Raw genomic sequence first — 23547 nt, forward strand, 5'->3', positions numbered from 1 at the left:
TACCAGCATATTCACCAACCACAGAAAGCTGTTCGCGTGATGTGAAACCCTGAGGATCGTAGCTTCAGAAACCGGAAAGACTTCACTGTGTTTCACTAGGGTGGGAAATCACCATCAGTGGTCACATCGTGTGCTACACTTGCCAAGGATCCAGTCTGTAAGAAGATTCAGAGAGTATTGAAATGCAATTTTTGGCCCACCACACATATCTTCTAATCCCAAAGTAAAGACTGAAAGCTTCACCTGTTTTTCACTATCAAATGCCTCAAGCTATAAATAGGGCCAAAGCTCATCTCTCTCCACTTAGCAGAGAAGGGTCAAATTTCAGGGGGCAAAGCAAAATAATAAAATGAGTGTCAGGATATTTTATAGTGTCAGTCAGTCACCCCACAGTCTCCTCTCTCTTCTTTTCTACTGTGCTATCCTAGAATCAAGGATTTCAGCAACAATGCCTCTGTTCAAACTCCCAGGTAGGTGTACAAAGTGTTTGGAGAGCTCTTTTTTTTTTTTTTCATAAGCAACTGTTCCTTTAGCTACCATATCAGCTTTGATCATTCATTTAGGGTTCATGATAGCTTTAACATACATTTCAGGAAAACGCAAAATATTTTCAAGGGTTTTTTGTTTGTTTTTAGTTTTGGGATGTGGGTAAGTTTCTAAAACTGTTATCATGTATGTTGCATCTTTGATGATCCCAGTAGAAAACTCTGTGAAATATTTAATATCTATTCTGCTAGTCTAAACAAAACCTGTGCTGCCATAGCTCTGAGACGGCTCCTACATAATGACTCTAGCTATGGTATTAGCTGAAAATCATGAACATGACAAAAAATAACCCAATTGTGTATTCTGACGGTTCACGAGCATAGCTTTCTGTTGTCCAGGTTTGTACACACAGTAATTTTTAAAATAATAATGTTATAATTTTTAAATGATAAAAGCAATACATGTTTCATGTGAAATAGAAATTGTGCTGAAAAAATACATGTAATAAACATTCATTTTGAAAGTTGGGAAATTCAGTAAAAGTAATAATTTTATTTTTTACTTATTTATTTATTTTTTGAGACAGGGTGTCACTCTGTTGCCCAGACTGGAGTGCAGTGGCACGATCACGATTCACTGCAGCCCCAATCTTCTGGGATCTGGTGATCCTCCTACCTCAGCCTCCCGAGTAGCTGGGACTACAGGCACTTGCCACCATGCCCAGCTAGTTTTTGTATTTTTTGTAGAGACAGGGTTTCGCTATGTTTCCCAGGCTGGTCTTAAACTCCTGAGCTCAAGCAATCTGCCCGCCTCGGCCTCCCAAAGTGCTGGGACTACAAGTGTTAACCACTACACCCAGGCAAAAGTAATAATTTTAAAAATCTGCACATCCATTATCCAAAGATATTCACTCTTAACATTTTAGTGTTTTTTTCTTTTCAATCTATTTTCTGTGTAAAATTAAAGAGTTTTTTTTTTTTTTAAGGCACTGTTATGATTATATTGCACATGTAATTTTATATCCCGCTTTTGGCAGGATAATGTTTTGGCTTAACTTTACAACTTATCCTTTTACCATGGTATCCCAAACCTTTCCTAAAAACCATTTTAAAAGACTGCATATTCTATTTTCTTAACTAATCCCTTAGGTTCTTTATGGTTTGGGGTTTTTGTTTGTTTGTTTGTTTTTAGAGACGGAGTCTCGCTCTGTCACCCAGGCTGGAGTGCACTGGCGTGACCTTGGCTCACGGCAAGCTCCGCCTCCCAGGTTCACGCCATTCTGCCTCAGTCTCCCGAGTAGCTGGGACTACAGGTGCCCGCCACCACGCCCAGCTAATTTTTATATTTTTAGTAGAGACGGGGTTTCCCCGTGTTAGCCAGGATGGTCTCGATCTCCTGACCTCGTGATCCGCCTGCCTCGGCCTCCCAAAGTGCTGGGATTACAGGTGTGAGCCACTGCGCCAGGCCTCTTTATGTTTTTTTATAAGTATGTTCTGATAACAATATTGACACCTAAAGCTTTTTCCATGTTTAAGGATGATTTCCGTAGGATAGCTTCTCAGAAATGGTTGTTAGGTAGGTGTTACTAAATTGTTTACCAAATGAGCTGTTTTAAGTTTGCTACTACCAACATTATATGAGCATTCCCATTTTTCTTCATCAGATATTTTTAAAAATCGTATTTTAAAGAGTGCCTTTTAAAAAGTATACTTCAAAATATTAAGAGACATATTAGAAAAGAAAAGAAAATGAAGACCTGTATAATGACCATATTCCCAAGCTTTCTGATGGCAGAAAAGTGTAGACAAGCTGGAGGCTGAGCTGAAATAACAGCAATCTACATGCGCCTACCCCAAAGCAGTGATTAACAGCCACTATGAGTACAGGAAGTTGTTCACATATTTTATCTTGTTTTATTTTACTTCATACAGCTGAAGAGAAACGTGAGTATTGCATTACTTTTGCTGCCATTTGTCAGAGTATCAATTAAAAAAAATGATACTATTCCTTAATTCAGAAACATGGCTATTTTTCAGCAGTGTTTATTAAATAATAGCCTTGAAAGTCAACAAAGATTCATAACGACCATAGATATCCCATAGCATAGCAAATAAGCTCATGGTTTTTCTGGATTCTAGTGTGTGTATAAACATATATATATATATACATATATATATAATTATATATAATTTTTTAAAAGAAAACCTCATGTGATGCTTTTACTTATTTATTTATGTATTTATTTATTTATTTATTTTGAGATGGATGGTCACCCAGGATAGAGTGCAGAGGTGCGACCTCGGCTCATCGAAATCTTTGCCTCCCAGGTTCAACTAATTATCTTGCCTTAGCCTCCCGAGTAGCTGAGATGACAGGTGCACACCACCACACCCAGTTAATTTTTAGTACAGACAGGGTTTCACCATGTTGACCAGGCTGGTCTCAAACTCCTGACCTCAAGTGATCTGCCCGCTTCAGCCTCACAAAGTACTGGGATTACAGGTGTGGGCCACCACACCCAGCCTGTTTAATGTTTTGAAAATAAATGACATAGATTAGCCAAAGGGGCCTATTGAATCTTGCCTTAGTAAAGCAACTCTAGCACAAAAAAAAAAAAAAAAAAAAAAAAAAAAAATTGCTGTTAATGTTTGTGACCAGATAAAATAAAAACCTATTTTATTTATTTGTTTGTTTATTTATTTTTTTGTTTATTTTTTTTTGAGATGGAGTCTTGCTGTGTTGCCCAGGCTGGAGTGCAGTGGTGCAATCCCAGCTCACTGCAACCTCTGCCTCCCGGGTTCAAGTGATTCTCCTCCATCTCAGCCTCCTGAGTAGCTGAGTTTACAGGTGCCCACCACCCATCTGGCTAATTTTTGTATTTTTAGTAGAGACGAGGTGTCACCATGCTGGCCAGGTTGGTCTCGAACTCCTGACCTCAAGTGTTCCACCCACCTCAGCCTCCCAAAGTGCTGTGATTACAGGCGTGAGCCACCGTGCCCAGCCTTAAAAACCTATTTTAGATAAAACTATAACTTTGGTTGTATATTCCCCTCAATCTCAAATTAGACTTGTCCTTTTGCTGACTGATAGTAGGTCTGCCTCTGAATTCCTTTGGGAGATGAAATGTGGCAGATGAAAGGCCTACAACCTTGTCCTTCCTACACATTAATAAAGCACTGCTGAGAAACAAACATGTTTTTCTGGACCTGTTAAGAAGCAAGCATGATATTCCTCTTCTCAAGAGTCTTGCACTTCCTGTGTTAATAATAGTAATCTCCAACTTCTGGACAGTACTGCATAGTTTTAAAGTATTTTTTGTGTAATCTTCATAACAATTCTCTGAAGTTGACATTATTATTATTAACATTCCCCTTTATGATGATGAACACTGTGGCTCCCGGTTATTATGTGGTTTGCCCAAGGCCATCCAGCTGTAATACACACATTTTCTTTTTTTAATTTTAATTTTAATTTTTGAGATGGAGTCTTGCTCTGTCTCCCAGGCTGGAGTGCAGTGGCATAATCTCGGCTCATTGCAACCTCCACCTCCCGGGTTCGAGCAATTCTCCTGCCTCAGCCTCCGGAGTAGCTGGGATTACAGGCACGTGCCACCACACTCAGCTAATTTGGTATTTTTAGTAGAGACGTGGTTTCACCACGTTGGCCAGGCTGGTGTCAAACTTCTGACCTCAGGTGATCCGCCCACCTCAGCCTCCCAAAGTGGCGGGATTAGAGGCATAAGCCACCGCGCCCAGCCTACCTACTTATCTTTTGAAATACAAGTTTCACTCTTTCCTTTCTATAATCACCACCATTCCCTGAAATTTGTTTTGTTTGTTTGTTTGTTTGCACTCTGTCACCCATGCTGGAGTGCAATGGTGCAAACATGGCTTACTGCAGCCTCAATCTTCCGGGCTCAAATGATCCTCCCACCTCAGTCTCCTGAGTAGCCGGGACTACATGCATATGCCACCATGCTTGGCTAATTTTTGAAAAAAAAAAAAAAAAAAAAATTTTGTGGAGATGAGGTTCTCACTATGTTGCCCAAGCTCCAAAGTCTTGAACTCCTGACCTCAAGCAATCCTCCCACCTCAGCCTCTCAAAGTGCTGGGATTACAGGTGTGAGTCACCATGCCAGGCCCACTCCCTGAGGTATTTTTGAAAGGCAGAGCTCTTGAATTAAGAGTCAAATTTCAGCTGTGGTTACATGAAGTCAAAACAAGTGGTTGATTCAGTGGAAGGAAATATCAGCCATATAATTTTTGGTCATCATGTAAGCTACTTCTAAAGAGTAGGGTTTCTACTTTTCAACTGTCTGTAGTGGCTTAGAGAGATACAATCTTAGTAAAAACAATACTGTTTTAAAATAGGAAACAAATAGAAATGTGCAGTCCCAGACAATGAGTGCTTGTTCTGGAAGAGCCAGATATCAAGCAAGTAGGATTTGGTTTCTGGGCATCCATTTCCATACCGTCCTTCCTGAGGCCTCCAGCATTATTGCTGCAGACCCAGCATGACTGACCAATTGCATCATCATCCTCATTCTCATCTTCATAACCAACTGTCCTGTTTCCATTTGCCCTTTATGGTACATGCAGCCTCTTCCAACTTACTGCTTGCCACTCTCCCTTGAGATGCATGTGCTTGCTCGTGATGCTTAGGAAGAAGTGACATTATTTCTGGGGATCAGTTGGCAGTAGGGTGTGGAGGCATTATCAGGCCATCGAATGCATTTATTTGGTGTTCCATTTGTTCCTTCATGGATCATGATGCTTGCCAAAGAACTACTTATAGCATCCAAAGATGCTTTTCGGTTTCAGGTGTTTGAGTTTAACAAGGCAAATAGATGCATGAAGTTCGGCCAACATAGTGGGCTTCTCTGTTAACTTTGCTGTAACAAACCAGGTTTTAAAAACTGGCTGACCTGACTGTTATTGTTGGGAAAGTTATGAATCAATTCCTATCATCTCCAATGTACATTTCATCGTGTACTAAGTCATATCATTTATCATCTCATTCATAGTCCAAAGCTAACCCCACACACCAAATGTCTGTTTGACCAATGCTACACATTACATCATTCAATTTAATCTGGTGCTTTATTTGTCTTAAGGCATTTCCACATACATTATCTCACTTAGTGTCACAACAGCCTTGCCAGTGAGGTTGGGTAGGTATTAGTATTCCCACTTTATAGATTAAGAAATGGAAATAGAGGAAGATGTAGGAGGTGTTAAGTGCAGAGCAGGGAGCTTGAACACATGGCATCTACTTAATTTAGAATAGAAAATATGGACTTTTGCAGGCCTGTATAGATATTAATGGGTGGGGGCATCTTTCTCTCTACAGTTTGCTCTGTCATTTTGTGGGGAATGTTTCTGTCTTCTACTGTTGCTCCAAATAGCTAGCTATTTGCCATTGTCATTATTGCTACCAGCTCTTTTCTGGAAATTCCAGGAAAAGTATTAGAGGTAATGATTATTCAGACAGAAAACACTGAGGATCTGGAGAACACAGTGGAACTTAACAGAAAGGCAGGTACTTGATGGTCATCACCATCCTATATGATGACACTGGTTTTCTTTTCTTTTTTGAGACAGAGTTTTGCTCTGTCACCCAGGCTGGAGTGCAGTGGTGCAGTCTCAATTCACTGCAACCTCTGCCTCCTGGGTTCAAGTAATTCTCTTGCCTCAGCCTCCTGAGTAGCTGGGATTACAGGCATGCACTACCATGCACAACTAATTTTCGTATTTTTAGTAAAGACAAGGTTTCACCATGTTGGCCAGGCTGGTCTCGAACTCCTGACATCAAGGGATCCACTCTCCTCGCCCTCCCAAAGTGCTGGGATCACAGGGATGAGCCACTGTGCCCAGAGACACTGGTTTTCTTATATCCTGAGGGTCTTGGGGTTATTCATTGCCAAACTAAGAAGCATCATTTCCCTCCAATTTAAGAATGGGAAAATTAGGGTATGTACAAATAAAATTGGCCTTCCAAGGGTCATTCATTATTGAGGCCCATGTCCACAAGAAATGGGACTTCCAGCACTAGGTAGTAAATGTTAGTGGTCCCTTCCCTGCATACAGCAGCACATCACCAAGTTGTCTGGATTTGAAAAAAACAAGGTTTGATGTGTGAGAGAAACACAGTATCTGTCTTAAGTAGAAGAAAGGCCCTACAGTACACATTTATTTCTCAGAACTACTTAGATCACTGGAATCACTGGCTCTCCTTAGCAAGAAAAACTCCAACGACCAATAACCCTATCCACATATTTAACACCATCAGAAAAACTCCACCAACCTAATGGGAAGAACTGTGCTGCATGGTTCAAATTATGAAATTAAACTTAGCCTTGCCAGAAACAGGTGATCTTACTGAGGTGCTAGTCCTACAAGAGCCCGGTCTCATCTTTAGGACCATCTTTAGGACTGTTCTGAAATGTGCTATGAGAATCTGACCCATGTTTCTGAGAGCGTATTTTCAAGGTACCCACACAGAAACCCAGTAAAAGGAGAGCAGGCACTGAGCTCTGTGGTGTTTCAGGGACCCTGGTTGGAAAGCAGGGGAGCCATGCACGCAGCACAGTCCTTGTCCCATGCCTTACACATAGCAGAAACTCTCAGATGACTTTTGAAAAGGGGCTTGAACACTAATATGTGAAAACCTCTTTTAGAAATTGATGACGCAATGCGCAACTTTGCTGAAAAAGTGTTTGCCTCTGAAGTCAAAGATGAAGGAGGTCGTCAGGAGATTTCCCCCTTTGATGTGGATGAGATCTGTCCGATTTCTCATCATGAGATGCAAGCACACATATTCCATCTGGAGACTCTGTCCACCTCCATAGAAGCCAGGAGGTAAGTGGTGTAAGGGGAGTGCTTAGTATATTGGCACCTAAGGAGGGGTATCTGCCAGGGAAGATATGGTTCGATTTATCCAAATGATGGTTCAACTCAGAGGAAGAACTCTGCCAGAGTTAGAAATTCCTAAGGCTGGGCACAGTGGCTCACAAATGTAACCCCAGCACTCTGGGAGGCCGAGGTGGGTGGATCACTTGAGGACGGGAATTTGAGACCAGCCTGGTCAACATGGTGAAACTCTGTCTCTACTAAAAATACAAAAATTAGCCAGGCACGGTGGTGCACGCCTGTAGTCCCAGCTACCTGGGAGATTGAGGTAGGAGAATCGCTTGAACCTGGGAGGCAGAGGTTGCAGTGAGCCAAGATCACCCCACTGCACTCCAGCCTGGGTAACAGAGCGAGAGTCTGTCTCAAAAAAAAAAATTTTTACTCAAACCTCAAACCTATACTGACTACTTTGCTGGAACCCCCTCCTTAAGTCCTCCCCCCATCCCATCAGCTTCATGAGGAAAAGACTATTCTGCTGTCTTTCTCTTGATTTTACATCTTTAAGGAAAGAACAGCAATCCACCTCCTTTGGTGTCCCCCATAGGACTTAACACAGGACTTGGGTCAAAGCAATAAACTTGGGTCAAACTCAACAAATATTTGTTGATTTGAGAAAATAATATTAAATACCTTATAAGTTCCAGGTACTGTGCTAGGCATTTTATATACATTAAATCTCATAGAAATCCTATAAGGTAGTCATTTTTGCACCATTTGTTTTAGGTGGGTAGATGGGAGCTCCTTTATCGATGTTTAAGGAACATGAATAAAATGATACAGGTAGTAACTGACATAGCCTGTGTTTTCTGTAGTACCTAGACTGCCTATTCTGCTGGGAGTGGACTGCCTGGGAAGAAGGGTGTCGTGGTGAAGGTCTTCTAGTAGGATTGCTAAGGCCATTCCAAGGTAGACAAGGGAGAGGGGCACAAGGTCATGTGTCTTCAGTAATTTCTCCTCTCACTATGCTTGGATCCTGTTTCTGATACCCAACCACATTTTAATTTTTACTTTTTGTCCTCAGAATAAAATTGTGTAGAGAAACATCTATCTATCACAATGAAATGCCTGATGAAGACAAAATTAACTCTTACTTTTAAATTTCGAACCCAGAAAAAAGCGTTTCCAAGGACGGAAGACTGTTAATTTGTCCATTCCACTAAGTGAAACATCTTCCACCCAACTGTCCCACATTGATGAATACATTTCCTCATCTCCAACCTACCAGACCGTGCCTGATTTTCAGAGAGTGCAGATCACTGGTGACTATGCCTCTGGGGTGAGTTGGTCCTTGCCACTCAGACTTAGCAACCAGGAAGCCATTCAGCTTGACAGTTCTAGCTGCTTACCTTCTTCTCCTTCCTGTTGAGGGAGGTATTAGTTCACCTGTCCTTTGTTACACTTCATTATTGCATTTCAATACTAATATGGTATGTCTTATATTTCTGTTGTTTTGATCATCCCACATAATTTATCCTCTATCTCATTTGCTTGACATGGAGAATATGGAGTAGAATGCAGTGTGTATGTTACAGAATACAATGGACAGATTTTGGCAAAAAGGACCAAAGAGAGCAGTAGAGTGGTCAAGTCTCACTGATGTTGTTGTAAATCAGAAAAGGGAGCCTCTGGGGAGGCACGGAGTCTCTGGGGAAAAGAAGGACCCCAGCAGACCTAGGATAGCGAGAAGGGCTGCAGATAGCATAACCAACCAAAGAAAACAGATCCAGAGAAAGAGAGAGGGAAGAGAAAAAAGAAGGAACCAGAGAAAGGAAGGAAGATGAGAGAGAGGTTAGAAAATCCTAATGAGGCTATTATTTTTTGACGAGCTGAACTCTCCAATTTCATTACAGATGGTTACACAGTAGATTATTACTTGGAACAGACTCTAGGATGCCACAGGGATAGTAAAGTCATGTCACAAACAACTTGACCTGCTTGTCTCATCCAGAACAGTTGGTCAATTAATAAATCTCTGCCACATGGACTTGCAGAATCAGCATCATATTGGTGAAACTGCTGTGCAGCCATCAGTCGATTCTCCAAATATGGTTTTAATGACTAGTGCTGGGTCCCCTTCTCATGTAACTGACCCACTTAGCGTCAGTCCTAAGACACTTAAAAGTAACAGAGCAATTAAATGCACCTCATTCTTGTTTATTCATTTTCTGTATAACATGGGTGCTCTCTAAATGGCAGGGGGTTTAGACAGTAAATAACTAAAAAGAAATGCCTAATAGAGATGAGTACAGGGGAAACACAGTTTGGAGAAGTCCAGAATTCAAAATAACATAAACATTTGGAGATAAACTTCATACCTGCATGCTTGATAGAAATGAAAACAAGAATAAAAACAAAGAAGTTAGGAGGACGAACAAAATGTACACAAGTCAAGGAGTACTTCTCCTCCTATGAAAGCTGGAGGGCACCTGAAACTTTGACCTGGAGACTGGGAAAAACGAAGTATGTTGCTGTACCTGTTGGCTGAATGTGGCTGGGCTGCTGAGCAACACTCTACGCTCTACCTGGTTGTAGTCTGCACCCAAATTAGTCTTCACCCTCGTAATTTAAACAGAGAGGCAAAGGGGAAATCAGGGCTCAGTTCCCAAGATCATTAATTTCTGGTAAACACTAGATTCAATTTAATCAGTCTTTATTGAGCATCTATTCTGTGCTAGGCATTGTGTGCTGAGAACATGAAGGTGAATAAGACTCAGCTCTCATTCTTGAGGACCTGATAGACTAGTGGCCTATTAAGTGGCAATGAACTACGCATGCCATTGGAATCAGGGAAGCAGACCCCCAGACCTAGCACCTGTGCCAGATGCTTTTGGCCAAGGTCAGCAGGTCTTTAAAATAGTTAAACTAATTGAAGATCAATATCTGGACCTTAAACTATTGGGGACAAGCATATGTTAGTCCCACAGTAAAAGTCTTTGGGTTCTGATAATGAACATTCAGTGATTTCAAGTTATAACTACTTGGGCATGCCTGGCGCAGCCAGGAGTTGGGAACGGGGGCAGGGGAAATTTCCAGCAGCTCTAATAAAGCTTTCCTCTAGAATCTCTCAATTTTTACCCAGAAATAAAATTCCCTTTAAAATCATCTAAAAGACTAACTTCTCACAGAATGATGTTGTGATCCATCGTAGCTGAAGAAGGCCATGCATGGGTTTGAGAGATTTGTGACCCCTTATTCATCCCAAAATACTTCCCTCACTGACTGAGTGGTTTGAATTCTCACAATTTGAGTCACATGGTCTTTCAGTTGAGGTATTGTCTTGTGCTTAAAATGTTCACACATACTTGGAAGGAAGAAAGTATATACCAAGTTAGAATGGATTCCTTTAATCCTATTTGCTAGATAATCCCTGCTATGTAACAAAAACCAAAAACAAACACAGGACTACAAAGGAAAGACTCGTAGGACAGGTAAGTTTGGTAGAGAAGAAAAAGCTAGAAAAGCTTCAGGACCTGCTCTGGGAGGGAGATCCAGGTCTCAAGTCAATTAAGAAGCAGCCAGGTGAGTGGCGAGGCTCAGAATGGGCTGCGATACACAAGAGAGCTGGGAGGTGCCAAGGATAAGCTTCACTCACTTCTCAGTTTTTCATGGGATTGACACTGATATGCTGACTTTTTTTTTTTTTGGCAGGTTACAGTTGAAGATTTTGAAATTGTTTGCAAAGGTCTGTATCGGGCACTATGCATACGTGAGAAATACATGCAGAAGTCATTTCAGAGGTTCCCTAAAACCCCTTCCAAATACTTGAGGAACATTGATGGCGAGGCTTGGGTAGCAAATGAGAGCTTCTATCCAGGTAACAATTCTCTTACATAATGTATGAAACATATTTTATTTAAACTACTGAATATTAAATTTTAAATATGCTTCTAGATTATAAGTAATCCAGTCTAAAAATATCATAGTCATAATCATCTTTGGCCCTATTTCCTTACGTGTCCAATCACTTGATTCAGTCTGCACATCTCTCTGAACTTTTTCTCTTCACCATTCCCTAAACCCTCATTCAGGCTTATCCTTCTCCTTGCCCAGATTATTGCAAGAGCTTCCTAACTACTCTGCTAAATTTCAGTCTCACTCTCTTTTGGTTCATTTTTACTTTGGTGCTAATTTTTAAAACACAGATCTGAGCACATCCTTCTCCTGACAAGAACCTTTAGCTGCTCCTTGCTACCTACAAAGCAAAGTCCAGTCTTTAGCCTGGCATTTGAGGCCCACACCCTCTGGCCCCCTAACTACATTTTGTTTGTTTTCCGAGACAGGGTCTCATTCTGTTGCCCAGGCTGGAGTGCAGCGGCACCCTCTCAGCTCACTGCAACCTCCGCCTCCTAGGTTCAAGTGATTCTCCTGCCTCAGCCTCCTGGGTAGCTGGGATTGCTGGTGTGCATCACCATGCCTGTCTAATTTTTGTATTTTTTTGTAGAGATGGGGTTTTGCCATGTTGGCAGGCTGGTCTTGAACTCCTGGCCTCAAGTGATCTGCCTGCCTCAACCTCCCAAAGTTCTGGGATTACAGGCATGACGCACCACACCCGGCCTATTTATTTTTGAACTTGCACACTCAACCTATTTCTGAACTTACTTTCTCTGCTCCATTTTTATACTCTTGGTTCTCGTTGGAAATATTTCTCGTTCCCTACATAGTTCAACACCTTCCTGCTCCTGGATTGCTGCTCTGCTTCCCTGTGCCCAGGCTGTCCTTCCCCTCACTTATTCACCACATGCCCAAGTCTCCTGAGCCAACCCAATCTTTCAAGAGGCAGCCCAAATACTATAATTTCTTGCCTCCTGGATAGATGTTATGACTTTCCATAGCACTTTATTTACTTATCTCAGTTTTTACTTTCTGCCTTGTAGAAAGTTAAGTACATATTTTTCAACAATCAGATTTTAATAATTTTACGGATTTACATTGTATAACTGGAACATAATTGACTTAATTCCTATTTTTAGGCAATTAAATTTCTGACTTTTTAAAACTTGTTTCTAAAAAGGGTACAATAAGCATCTTTATATACACATCTTCCTGTAATTGTCTTACAACTTTAGGATTACACTCCTAGAACTAAAATTTCTGGGGAGGCAAATATTTAAGATTTTTGAGGCCAGGTGCGGTGGCTCATGCCTATAATCCTAACACTTTGGGAGGCCAAGGCGGGTGGATCACGAAGTCAGAAGATCGAGACCATCTTGGCTAACACGATGAAACCCCATCTCCACTAAAAATACAAAATTTAGCCAGGTGTGGTGGCAGGCTCTGTAGTCCTAGCTACTCAGGAGGCTGAGGCAGGAGGATGGTGTGAACCCGGGAGGCCGAGCTTGCAGTGAGCTGAGACTGCGCCATTGCACTCCAGCCTGGGAGACAGAGCGAGACTCCGTCTCAAAAAAAAAAAAAAAAGAAAGATTTTTGAACTTCCAAATTGTAATATTATTAAAGATCTCCAGTTCTACAACTCCCTGTCTGTAATTCCTTTTAATATTAAAATCATATTAAACATGTCTCCAGTTTGGTAACCCATAACAGTGGTTTACCCATCCTCTCTAATACTGACATTTAGCTTGTCTTGTCTTTATTTCCCTTAAGTTACACTTTAATAATAATTATATCATTAATAGTGAGCTATTAATCCTTAAGTACAAGGATTTCAAAATTAATATTTGATAATAGTAACAAATATTGTAGTAACATGCTGTTTCACTTCTCTTATGTTCCTTATCTCCCAATTTTGAATAGGAAATGTGCAGACTGTTTTTTTCCTATGCTATTTTTCTCACTTTGGCTGCTGTGGGCATCACTTGTAAACAGGAGACTTTCTGATGCCTTCCTTGGGCATAGCAGTGAAAAGGCATAAAGGACCATACTTGTTGAAAGTCAAAAGGATGAATTCTTAAAGGCTCTGACAATGCGAAATGTGTTCATGGCTTCCTTAGGCTGAAATGGCTAGCAGTGGAAAGAAGAGAACACATCCACTTAATCTCTTCTCAATTCCTTTAGCAGAAATTGTATGTGCTTCAAAAGGTGGGAAAAATAATTCTGATAAGAATTATAACTCTTACAATAATAATTTATTTTATATCTCTTTTTTACATTAAAACCTCTTTAGGTGGAGCACAGAGGATTCTTAGGGGAGTGAAACTATTCTGCATGATACTATAAAGGTGGATACATGTCATTATACATTTGCCAAAACCCATAGGCTTTGAGTGAACCCTAATGTGCACTATGGACTTTGGGTCATTACAAGGTGTTAATGTATATTCATCTATTACAACAAATGGACCCTCTGATGCAGGATGTCTAGAGTGGAGACAGGCTGTGCGTGTGTGGGTAAGGGGCTGTGGGGAAACTGCACTTTCTTGTTCTTTTTCTCTTTTCTTTTTTTTGAGATGGAGTCTCACTCTGTCACCCAGGCTAGAGTGCAGTGGCACAAACTCACTCACTGCAACCTCCACCTCCTAGGTTCAAGAGATTCTCCTACCTCAGCCTCCTGAGTAGCTGGGACTACAGGCGCACAACACCACACCCAACTAATTTTTGTATTTTTAGTGGAGATGAGGTTTCACCATGTTGGTCAGGCTGATTTTGAACTTCTGACCTCAAATGACCCACCCACCTTGGCCTCCCAAAGTGCTGGGATTACAGGCGTGAGTCACTGTGCCCAGCCTGGAAACGGCATTTTCTACTCAATTTTACTGGGAACCCAAAACTGATCTTTAAAAGCTTATTTCAAAAAACACTCTAAATTATGCCTAATAAAAAAGATTGGCTTAAATAAGGTAAAGATCTAAACTCTATTTTTTTAACTGTAGTTTGACTCTTATTCTTATGTTATTATCTAAGAGCTAATAATATGCTCTAAACAGAAAGCCTTTGATGACCAACTTCAGTAAATAATGAAGATTGTTTGTAAGTAGTTATATCGATTGCTTTATGTAAATAGTTCTTCCAAAGAACTTGAAAAATCATTCTTACACTAGATAACATATTATTTTATTTTCCTTTTTTTTGAGATAGGGTCTCCCTCTGTCACCTAGGCTGGAGTGCAGTGGTGCGATCTCAGCTCACTGCGACGTATGCCTCCAGGGTTCAAGTGATTCTCCCGCCTCAGCCTCCTGAGTAGCTGAGGTAACAGGCATGCGCCACCACAGCCTGGCTAATTTGTGTATTTGTAGTAGAGACAGGGTTTCACCATATTGGTCAGGCTGGTCTCAAACTTCTGACCTCAGGTGATCTGCCCGCCTTGGCCTCCCAAAGTGCTGGGATTACAGGCACGAGCCACCGCGCCTGGCCAACATATTATTTTTATAGCTATTTTATACTATTAAGTCACCTTTAAAAAATAATGCAAAAATAAAGGTTAGCTTAATTCCAGATAATTACAACTTAAGTACTGGATTCCAAGCTAATGAGATGTTGTAGTATTTCAGATTTTGGTTATTTTTATGTGGTCGTTCATCCTATGTGCTAATATATTACTCTGTGTTTGATTGAAAAAGTCTTTACTCCTCCTGTGAAGAAGGGAGAGGACCCTTTCCGAACAGACAACCTTCCTAAAAACCTGGGCTATCACCTCAAAATGAAGGACGGTGTAGTTTACGTCTATCCTAATGAAGCAGCAGTCAGCAAAGATGAACCTAAGCCACTTCCTTACCCAAATCTGGACATCTTCTTAGATGATATGAATTTTTTACTCGCTTTAATTGCTCAAGGACCTGTGTAAGTGTTTAGCAAGACCTAAACAACAACAACTAGTACTACTTCTACTGATAGTGAGACTAAGTATTTACTAAATGCTTACTATGTTCAAACACTATATTAAGCCCTTCATGCACATTGTTCCTTTTATTGCTTACACTTGCTCTGTAAGGTGGTTATTTTCATAATTCCAGTTTTATGAGCTGAGACTTTGATGAGTTAAGTAACTTGCCTAAAGTGACACAGCTGGCTGAGCCAGGATTCACGCTCGAATCTGCTGACCCCAAAGGCAGGACCTTTAACTTTAAACAACACTCTGTCCATTGAGTTTTAAGATACCTTTCCAAGTTCTCCCTCATTATTATGTCCAACATTGTTGCAAAGATTAAGCCCTTGGAGCCCACTACTTCTCAATGGGATTAACTGCAGAGTAAACTGAAAGGTTTGTTCCAATAATTATTTCCTATGAATGATAAAGGTCCTGATAGTTTTGAAATTGTGACTGTTTTTCTTGAATGTCTGTAACTTTTTGGAATTATGTAATTTTATTTTTCACAGTAAGACCTATACACACCGGCGCCTGAAGTTCCTCTCCTCCAAGTTCCAGGTCCATCAGATGCTTAACGAGATGGACGAGTTAAAGGAGCTGAAAAACAACCCCCACCGAGATTTTTATAACTGCAGGAAGGTAAACATTGTAGTCGCTCAGAGGTAATTCCTGGGCAAAAACAATGCAATTATTTATTGAGAAGTACAAGAAAAGAGTGTGTTTCTGATTAAGCTAAGATTTCTACAGGTTCAGTGGATTTTAGTAAAAACAGATAATAGATTATGTCTAATGGGTTAGGGTTAAGTGCCATTTCTATTGTTTTCCCCATAGAAAGGTTTGCCACATTTTTGGCATAAAAAATTATAGTTATCATCAACAATGAAAATAGCAACAACAACAACAACAAAACATCAAAAATGACCATTCTAGAATTTGAAAGCTCTTCCTTCTAGTCCCTTTTCTTTGAATTCCTGACTGTAAGACCTTGGAGGAAGGGACGACATATTTTCATTTCAGTGTCTTCATTTGTCAAATTGGGCACTATACCTGCACAGTCCAGTTCATATAAGGATTGTGAATATCAAATGAGCTAGCCTAGAGATTGTGAAATCCAATAAACTAGACACACTTCCAAGATGTATTCTGACCATTAAAATGATTACAAGGAAGTGGGAATAGGAAATATATGAGCAGAGATTCAGGCCCAAATGCTGGCTCAGCTGCCTATACAACTTTGGACTAATTACTTAATCTGCTGAAATTTCAGTGTATAAAATTTAGTTATAAGAATATCTACCTCATAAAAGCCATCACTGTGTCATGGCTTCATAATTCCAATCCTTTCTCCTTAGGGGCTGAAAGTTGTGGTAGTTACTTCACTTCCAGCTGTGTTTTAGGAGCAAAGAATGGTTCAGAAGAATGTGTGGATCAGACGTAGGAAATAAATTGGATGTGCAGATATACAGAAGAAGCAAGCATTATTATTCCATCTAGCCTAACCTTTCACATCCTTGCATGGGCACATCACAGTTGTAATGGGTTTTTTTATTGCTGGACCACCTCCACCAACTGTCAGCTCACATCCTCATTATTTACTTTGTCCCGATGCAATGGGATTTGCAGCACCATATCCTCTAAACAGAGTAGCATAACTAAGGCTGATTGATGTTTTTTTCTTTCTTTGAATATACATACAGGTGGACACCCATATCCATGCAGCTGCTTGCATGAACCAGAAACATCTGCTGCGTTTTATTAAGAAATCTTACCAAATTGATGCTGACAGAGTGGTCTATAGCACCAAAGAGAAGAATCTGACTCTAAAGGAACTTTTTGCTAAATTAAAAATGCATCCTTATGACCTGACTGTTGATTCTCTGGATGTTCATGCTGTAGGTTGAAACAGCAATGTCAGTTTCACTCTAATACTCAGAACCCCACATGTCTTTCTCCTACAAGCCCTCCCTTCTCAGAGCTCTCTTAACCATCTTGGCTTACCATGCTGCCTGAAAGCACCACAGACAATTTTGAAGTTTGCTCATTGTCACCTGTCCCAAATTCCATTCTTGGAGCCCAATGCCCTCCCCCACTACCAGACCCCAGTTCTGCTTGACTATTTCCTAGCTCTCTGTGTCCAGACAGCTCCGGTAATAATACATCTCTGCTCTTTTTTCCTGATTCAGGGACGCCAGACCTTCCAGCGTTTTGATAAGTTCAATGACAAATATAATCCTGTAGGAGCAAGTGAGCTACGGGACCTCTACTTGAAGACAGACAATTACATTAATGGGGAATATTTTGCCACTATCATCAAGGTGAGGTGGAACCAATCAGATCTATGGTATCTGGCATGGTTCTTGAGGAAAGGGAAGAAGGAAGGAAGGAAGAAAGAAAGGAAGGAAGGAAGGAAAGAAAGAAGGAAGGGAGGTAGGTAGGTAGGTAGGTAGGTATCCCTGGGGCCAAACACTACACAAATGAATATAAGGATTTCCTCCGACGCATCCACTCTAATGATTTTTAAAGACCTCTATTCCTAAGGTAGAGAAATTAAGGGTGTGGTTTTGAGATTGATTAAGGACCTAGCCTTTTCAGATTCTGAAAGGAAGCCTTAGAAAGGGAATCTCCTCTCCCTAGAACCCCAGAGGAACTTGTGGGAATCCCTGGCTTGGACTTCTCTCTTGGTTTTGCAGGAGGTAGGTGCGGACCTGGTGGAGGCCAAGTACCAGCATGCTGAGCCCCGCCTGTCCATCTATGGCCGCAGTCCTGATGAGTGGAGCAAACTCTCCTCCTGGTTCGTCTACAATCGCATCCACTGCCCTAACATGACATGGATGATCCAGGTTCCCAGGATCTAGTATGTACCTGCCCATCAGAAATTCTAGAGCCTGCCCTTGTCTCATCTGCTTCAACTCCCCTGTATGAACAAGGAACGTGTTGCCCATCTAGAAATAAATCAGCTTTTTTAAAACAGCATTCACTATTGGGTCCTGCATGCTTGGTTTTGTCCACTCTGGGTACAGCACTCTTAACCACAGACAGGAGTTAGGAAGATCATTTCAGATCAGTCCTCTAGCTTTATGAAGATTATAAATAACTTACTGAGAATGATTAAAACTAAGATAGAATAAGAACTATGTACAGTTTGGTATACATTTTCTTTCACCTGGTCTTCTCTGTGTCAAGTCCATTCCTTCCCATGCTCATCTCTACTGGGATGTGGCTTTCTTGTATCAGAACCTTTACTACTGTCTGTCAAATGTCCCACCTACAAGTGCTCAAGTTCTCCACAATCAATGAGTATTTATCAATGGTATTGCTGAGGACGTCATCTCCCTTTCATACCACCCGCTATCATTCATCGCCTTCAGGGATGGCTTCTCTTTCGGTTTGTTCAGTATCATTGATCTTTTATCTAACTTGGGTGTTTATATGTTTTCTGGCTACCTGTCTTTGTGTTCTGTGTGACCTACTGCAATGCAAGAGTTTCATCTTGTCTCTTTAACCAAAAAAACTAATTTTTTGACTGGGATAATACTTCCTAATAGGCAGAGAGGTAGTAGGTTGGTTAGGAGTATAGATCCTGGGCCCAGAGTAGCGATACTTGAATCCTGGCAGTACTTGAATCAAGGTAACACAACCATTTAGCTGTGCTACGTTTCGTTAAGTTATATCACCCCATTGTGCCTTAGTTTCATCATCTCTAAAACAAGGTTAAAAACAATACCTAACTTATTGAGTTGTTATGAGGATTACATTAGCTAATATTTCTGGACACTTAGAAGAGTGGTTGGAATATATTAAATGCTATATCAGAGTTTGTTAAATTGCAGATCAGAGATATTCTTGGTAATCATTTCCTGTTCACTGTCTTGTAGCTGCACATATATATTGAAGCTTTTATGACATAATTGCATATTCCTCTATGAGGACTTAGCTGTGAAGGTTTAGTTTTCTTATGACAAAGGTTTGTAAAAAAGATGGGGGCATAGGGTCCACCAAGAAATTTTTATTTCCTATGTGCAGCCCAAACTGAATCCCTCTCTATAGGAGACCAAGAAGAATGCATGAGGAGCATGGACCTAGGATAGATATACCAAGTCTTTTCCTGTGCATGACATTCGATTCTCTGGTTCCCTCATACTGGGGCTATCAGTCCTAAAAATCTTTTTTTCTCCTAAATTCTCTTCATTCTTGCCTCTAGTGATGTGTTCCGTTCCAAGAATTTCCTTCCACATTTTGGAAAAATGCTGGAGAATATTTTCATGCCAGTGTTTGAGGCCACCATCAACCCCCAGGCTGACCCAGAACTCAGTATCTTCCTCAAGCATGTAAGCATGACCCTTCAGGCCTTCATACTGCTGCTCATGAACTAGCCTTCTTACCTGGTCATGACTAATTCTTGGTGCTTATCTCTTTATGTTTGGTCTGTGCCTTTGGACCTGAAAGTTTGTGTGAGGACTGGGACCCTGAAGTTGGACTGAACCCATTGCATGGCTCACTTTTCCTAACAGATCACTGGCTTTGACAGTGTGGATGATGAGTCCAAACACAGTGGCCACATGTTCTCCTCCAAGAGTCCCAAGCCCCAGGAGTGGACATTGGAAAATAATCCATCTTACACTTACTATGCCTACTATATGTATGCAAACATCATGGTGCTCAACAGCCTGAGAAAGTAAGTAGGAGAGAACTGGAGCTAGGAGGGTCTATTTAACACAGCTCTTTCTACATATATTGGCACTTAAGGTGGTCAAGGGCCTCATGCATTACTGTGATGGTTCCAATTGGCCCAAATCAGAAATTTCTTTCTCTTAACTTTTTTCTTCAGTGTATTTACTTTGGGGCAGAAATCGATATTTTGATGCGTTCAATAATTTTCACAGTTCCTTTTATTGGGGGAAGTTTAGGAATTTATACTAATCATTGTGCAATTAATTATAAAACTTCATATTTTGCCCTTCTTGATATATTTGGGTAAGGAATAAGTAGAGGAATATTACACTGGGGTTTTCTGGAAACATTTCTCCCTTAAAGTTTGAATAGAATAGAATAAATGATGAGATGTTGATATTGGTAAATTTCCTATTGAGACTGAAGGTATTTCCATCCAGGCAATCAACACTTGATTTGCTTCCTTATCCCCATATCCTCTGCTGCCTCTTTTTAGAAACTTTGTATTTAGCAAGAATTAAGATTATGATTTGGGACTGTTTTGCTGAATCCTTTGCATGGCTTACTTCCTTCCAGAGTGTTTACTTTTCTACTGAATTTTCTTGTGAATCACTCCATACCCAGAACCTGCGATTCCAATAGCAGTTCTATTTCCCCAGGGAACGAGGCATGAATACGTTTCTGTTCCGACCTCACTGTGGAGAAGCTGGAGCCCTCACCCATCTCATGACAGCATTCATGATAGCAGATAATATCTCTCATGGCCTAAATTTAAAAAAGGTGAGTTGGAAGCTCTCTTCTTAACTTTTACATTGGAGCTAGAGGAATCTTTTTTCCCTTAACCAACCATACTGTCACAAGTCATTATCGACACTGGAATCATATTCAAGTAGAGCATAAAAGATTTTTTAGTTTAGTGCAGTTCATTCTACAGAAAGAAGTAAAGGGACTTGCTCAAGATTACCTTGCTAGTTGCTGTCAGAGATAAGTTAGCGCAGATCTCCTGACTTCTAGCTTAGAATCCTGACAAGGGATAATTCAGAGATGGCCTGGCTTTCCTTAAGCTAGTTTTTGCCAGATTTCTTGTTATAGCATGCTTCAAGATGTTTTTTGTGAGAGTCAGAGCTTTCTTGTAGAGAGAGAGAAAAAAAAATGTTTCAAGGCAAAGTCTTTTGCCTGAGACAGACCATCTAACGTAGGCAATTATAGATCGAATAAACAATCTGGTTTGACTCAATGTTTCTGAAAATTAATGTATCCTAAATACATTTATTCTAAATAGCATTTACATTGAAAAACTCCTAAATTCTCCTAAGATACTTGAAGAACAAGTGATAATTTTGTTGAAAGCTGAAGCTTAAGGCAGACCATGAGATTGTAGTGTTTCTAGTTTGTATTCCTTTTTCAACATCTTTAAATATTTTTTTACTTTTCTTTTTCAGAGTCCCGTGTTACAGTACTTGTTTTTCTTAGCCCAAATTCCCATCGCCATGTCACCATTAAGTAACAATAGCCTATTTCTAGAGTATGCCAAAAATCCCTTTTTGGATTTCCTTCAGAAAGGGCTAATGATCTCACTCTCTACAGATGACCCAATGCAATTCCACTTTACCAAGGTATAGTATGGACTTGGGCAATACAGGTATATTTTGCTGGACTGTTGTTTCCCATCCAGAATTTGGAAGTCAAATAAAGGTATTTCATTATTTTTTTTGTGCAGGATGCATATTATTCATTAATTCATTCCTCTTTTTTCCTCATTTAATATAACTGCAGGAGCCCCTAATGGAAGAATATGCTATTGCTGCACAAGTCTTCAAGCTGAGCACCTGTGATATGTGCGAAGTGGCAAGGAACAGTGTCTTGCAGTGTGGAATTTCTCATGAGGTAGACCTGTCCTCAAATGGCTTCCCTTCTGAGTATAGGGTCTGCTAACTTGAATACCAAAAAAGTAGTTGGGAAACACATATAGAAAAATTGTCCCATGAGCTGGGCGCGGTGGCTCATGCTTGTAATCCCAGCACTTTGGGAGGCTGAGGCGGGCGGATCACGAGGTCAGGAGATCGAGACCACAGTGAAACCTTGTCTCTACTAAAAAAAATACAAAAAATTAGCCGGGCGTGGTGGCGGGCGCCTGTAGTCCCAGCTACTTGGAGAGGCTGAGGCAGGAGAATGGCGTGAACCCGGGAGGCAGCGCTTGCAGTGAGCCGAGATTGCGCCACTGCACTCCAGCCTGGGCGACAGAGCAAGACTCCGTCTCAAAAAAAAAAAAAAAGAAAAATTGTCCCACGAATCATATGCAGTTACTATGGACAAGGACTAGAAGGGATTATTCTATCTCTTTGCCTGTGCCTTTTGGGCAAAGGAAGTAAAATACACTTGATTTCTCAGCAGACTGTGAACACTGAGGCACTAGATGAGTGCTTTTAATGGTCTATTATTATTATTCTTTTGTCAGTGGCTAACATAAGGAAGGAATTTTTGTAAAGAATGCAATTATTGTCTATATCAGGGTGAAAAGAGACAACAATCATTCTGCCATCCTTTTCTCTTATAGGAGAAAGTAAAGTTTCTGGGCGACAATTACCTTGAGGAAGGCCCTGCTGGAAATGATATCCGGAGGACAAATGTAGCCCAAATCCGCATGGCCTATCGCTATGAAACCTGGTGTTATGAACTCAATTTAATTGCTGAGGGTCTTAAATCAACAGAATAAAAAAAGTAAACCAAATAATAATATGAGTGAGAATTTTATTGTAGAGTTTGAATAATAATAGTCACCTATTATTGAGTCCCTACTATAAACCAAGGAAAATATTAGATGTTCCACTGATATTATTTCATTTAATCCTTCTCACAACCTTTATAAAGTAGATATTATTATCTCCATTTTGGGGGAAATTAGTACACTGAAGCTAATAAGGTTAATAACCTGCACAAGGATATACCTGGTGAAGGGTAGCAGTGGGAACGTAGGTTTCTCTGACTGCAGACTCTATGACTTTCAGGCAAAATATCTATTAAAGATGGGCAAAAATGCAAGCAAATGACTTTTTGGGAGATAGGCTTCTGGTTTATAGAATGAAATTTGCTTAAGGCACTTAGAACCATTAAAAAGTTCTTTGACAAGGTATAAGTGAATAGTGGCTTTTTTAGACAAAACCAGAGGGTGTACCTCAATATAGAAAATCAGTATTTATGAGTTATTACACCGAGGGAGAATTTATCTTACAAAAGGATTCTTAGCTTTAAGGATGTAATTGACAATAAGATTATAGTGAGCTAAACTGGTACATTTTAAATGATTTTGCTTACCAAAGTGAAATGTACATATAACTTTAAAGAAGCATGCCTATTACTCAAGGTCAGGTGAAATTCCAAATGGGCAGATGATACTTCCACACATACAACTGTGTTGGCATCTAGTGGCTGGGCTGACATTTCATTCAACTTATTCAATAAACAATTATTGATCAAATAGCTAAATTATCAGGTACTATTCTAAACACCAAAGGTATACAGAAAAAGATTTCATTCCTATCCTCTAGTTGTCCTCAGCATGAAGTTATAGTGTGGCTACAAGTAAAAAATAGAATTTTGTGGCCGGGCGCGGTGGCTCACGCTTGTAATCCCAGCACTTTGGGAGGCCGAGGCGGGCGCATCACGAGGTCAGGAGATCGAGACCACAGTGAAACTCCGTCTCTACTTAAAATACAAAAA

General features: G+C 40.4%; 1 protein-coding gene across 2 annotated transcripts; it reads left to right on the top strand.

The window, feature by feature from the left end:
- The first annotated feature begins 307 nt into the window (after positions 1–307).
- Positions 308–22558, top strand: AMPD1 (adenosine monophosphate deaminase 1). 2 transcript variants are annotated; one of them, XM_003268016.2, is made up of 16 exons: positions 308–470; positions 2418–2429; positions 7163–7343; positions 8505–8670; positions 11043–11208; positions 14909–15128; positions 15666–15795; positions 16854–17048; positions 17340–17471; positions 17847–18010; positions 19358–19484; positions 19668–19831; positions 20487–20607; positions 21270–21443; positions 21604–21714; positions 22385–22558. In XM_003268016.2, exons 1-16 carry the CDS (start codon positions 350–352, stop codon positions 22541–22543), a joined length of 2343 nt encoding a protein of 780 aa, XP_003268064.1. In that variant the 5' UTR covers positions 308–349; the 3' UTR covers positions 22544–22558. The 2 variants fall into 2 exon arrangements, with proteins under 2 accessions (XP_003268064.1, XP_003268065.1); XM_003268017.2 differs by lacking the exon at positions 2418–2429.
- The last annotated feature ends 989 nt before the right edge of the window (positions 22559–23547 follow it).

This window comes from Nomascus leucogenys, chromosome 12 (assembly GCF_006542625.1).
Source record: "Nomascus leucogenys isolate Asia chromosome 12, Asia_NLE_v1, whole genome shotgun sequence".
NCBI lineage: Eukaryota > Metazoa > Chordata > Mammalia > Primates > Hylobatidae > Nomascus > Nomascus leucogenys.